Source organism: Thunnus maccoyii, chromosome 21 (assembly GCF_910596095.1).
Source record: "Thunnus maccoyii chromosome 21, fThuMac1.1, whole genome shotgun sequence".
Taxonomy (NCBI): domain Eukaryota; kingdom Metazoa; phylum Chordata; class Actinopteri; order Scombriformes; family Scombridae; genus Thunnus; species Thunnus maccoyii.
In genome coordinates, this window is record NC_056553.1 from 545674 (window position 1) to 548173 (window position 2500).

The 2500-nt window shown below is 31.6% G+C and overlaps 1 protein-coding gene across 4 annotated transcripts in view; it reads right to left on the minus strand.

Annotated features, from left to right (window-relative positions):
• LOC121888118 (receptor-type tyrosine-protein phosphatase mu-like) overlaps window positions 1-2500 on the minus strand; it is a 100914-nt gene that overhangs the window by 7117 nt on the left and 91297 nt on the right. For all 4 annotated transcript variants that reach the window (XM_042399473.1, XM_042399472.1, XM_042399474.1 and 1 more), the window contains one exon: window positions 508-681. In XM_042399473.1, coding sequence (XP_042255407.1) covers window positions 508-681 — 174 coding nt within the window. The remainder of the gene's footprint in view (window positions 1-507; window positions 682-2500) is intronic.

Sequence of the window (2500 nt, forward strand, 5' to 3'; positions counted from 1 at the left end):
TAAAATAAAGCGTAACCTGCAGACAATAATCATTTAATTAAAAACAGGAGAGGTGGAGATATTCTGACTACATTTCCCACAATGCAACTGTATACCCTCCAGCCACGTCTTACTTGTAACGCAGACTTTGTTAGGAATGTATAGTCTCCAAACCTAATGACATCACTATGACATCATACAGGAGCAGGACTCCTTTAATATTCTGGTATTTACGCAGCATTTGTAACATTTTATTATATTTCAGCCAGAACTTTTACTTGTAATGAAGTATTTTTACATTGTTGTATTGGTACATTTACTGCAGTAAAGGATCTGAGTACTTCTAAGTTTTAAAGTTCCTTCTGGACTTTGGAAACCGTCCATCACGAATGACCCTGACGGTTAAAAAAAAGTGCTCAGAAAAATCTATAAATCGAGAACCTGGCAACGCCATCTCCTGAGGAAGCTCATGTGTTATATGGTTGAAAGCTCCACTAAATGGCCCTTGTGTTGAGTGTGTTTACATACGTCCATCAGCGCGGCGTTGATGTAGTTGGAGCTCTCGCCGTCGATGGTGATGAGGAACGGCAGGCAGCGGTCCGGAGGCAGGACGTCCATGCAGCGGTTCTTCTCATGGTTTCTAGGCAACAGAGCGATGCTGCAGTCCTCCACCCGCAGCGTGGGCGTCACCATGTTCAGAGTCTGCATGTGGACATGTCCATATCAATATCAATATCCATATCAATATCCATATCAATGTCAATACTGACACCAATACTCTGACTTCAAACCACCAGTTTTAATAAACAAACAATACTAATAATGTTATTTCTTTCTAATAAAGTCTTCATAATGGCCTTTGGTTTGTTATTATAATCCTTTATTAATGACTTATCAATATTAATATGTAGGAGTAAACAGTATATTCAGTGTGCAATCAATAATAATAATAATAATAATAATAATAATAATAACAATAATAATCATAATAATAATCATAATAATAATCATAATATCTCACAGATGTGCAAATATAAGATTTTGAGATTTTATGTTAATATAACAATTAATTTAAGGGTGGGATACAAACCTACCCTCTATTAATGATTATTAACATTAATAACTATTTACATAATGCTTATTACCATTTATGAACAACGTGTTAATATGTTGCCATGTATTAATGGTTAATTAACATTAATAAGTATATACATGAGGTTTGATTTAGCAGCCTGGAGTTTCCTGAACACCTTAAGTTGAAAAAACTCAAACTCAGAGCCGAAAAGCGCCTGACGTAATTTGTGTTTTGTTCCCGTTGTCCAATCGGATGAACTGAGAGACGAGCCTTCTGTGACGGTGACGACAACGAGTGGAGACTTTACCAACCGTAGTTACTATGATCTGAGCAGAAACAGCAGCCTGGACTGAGTTTACTTCACAGCAAAATTACAGTCAGGCTAAGGACAGGTAATTCGGTGGTTGCCTAGCAACAATAAAAAAAAATGCAGCAAGTTGCTCTTATTTTAAATTGTAGGCTTCAACAAAAAAGGCAGAGCGGTGCGCCTCACACTTCACGACCTGCAGGACACGCTCTGTCTGATTGGGGCCTTAATCTATGTAAACCTTTATTACTACATAATAATGCTTATTACCCTTTATTAACATTAACATCTATTAATATGTTAACCTTTATTACTACATAATAATGCTTATTACCCTTTATTAACATTAACATCTATTAATATGTTAACCTTTATTACTACATAAATAAGGCTTATTACCCTTTATTAACATTAACATCGTATTAATATGTTAACCTTTATTACTACATAATAAGGCTTATTACCCTTTATTAACATTAACATCTATTAATATGTTAACCTTTATTACTACATAATAATGCTTATTACCCTTTATTAACATTAACATCTATTAATATGTTAACCTTTATTACTACATAATAAGGCTTATTACCCTTTATTAACATTAACATCTATTAATATGTTAACCTTTATTACTACATAAATAAGGCTTATTACCCTTTATTAACATTAACATCGTATTAATATGTTAACCTTTATTACTACATAATAAGGCTTATTACCCTTTATTAACATTAACATCTATTAATATGTTAACCTTTATTACTACATAATAATGCTTATTACCCTTTATTAACATTAACATCTATTAATATGTTAACCTTTATTACTACATAATAAGGCTTATTACCCTTTATTAACATTAACATCTATTAATATGTTAACCTTTATTACTACATAATAAGGCTTATTACCCTTTATTAACATTAACATCTATTAATATGTTAACCTTTATTACTACATAAATAAGGCTTATTACCCTTTATTAACATTAACATCTATTAATATGTTAACCTTTATTACTACATAATAAGGCTTATTACCCTTTATTAACATTAACATCTATTAATATGTTAACCTTTATTACTACATAATAAGGCTTATTACCCTTTATTAATATTAACATCTATTAATATGTT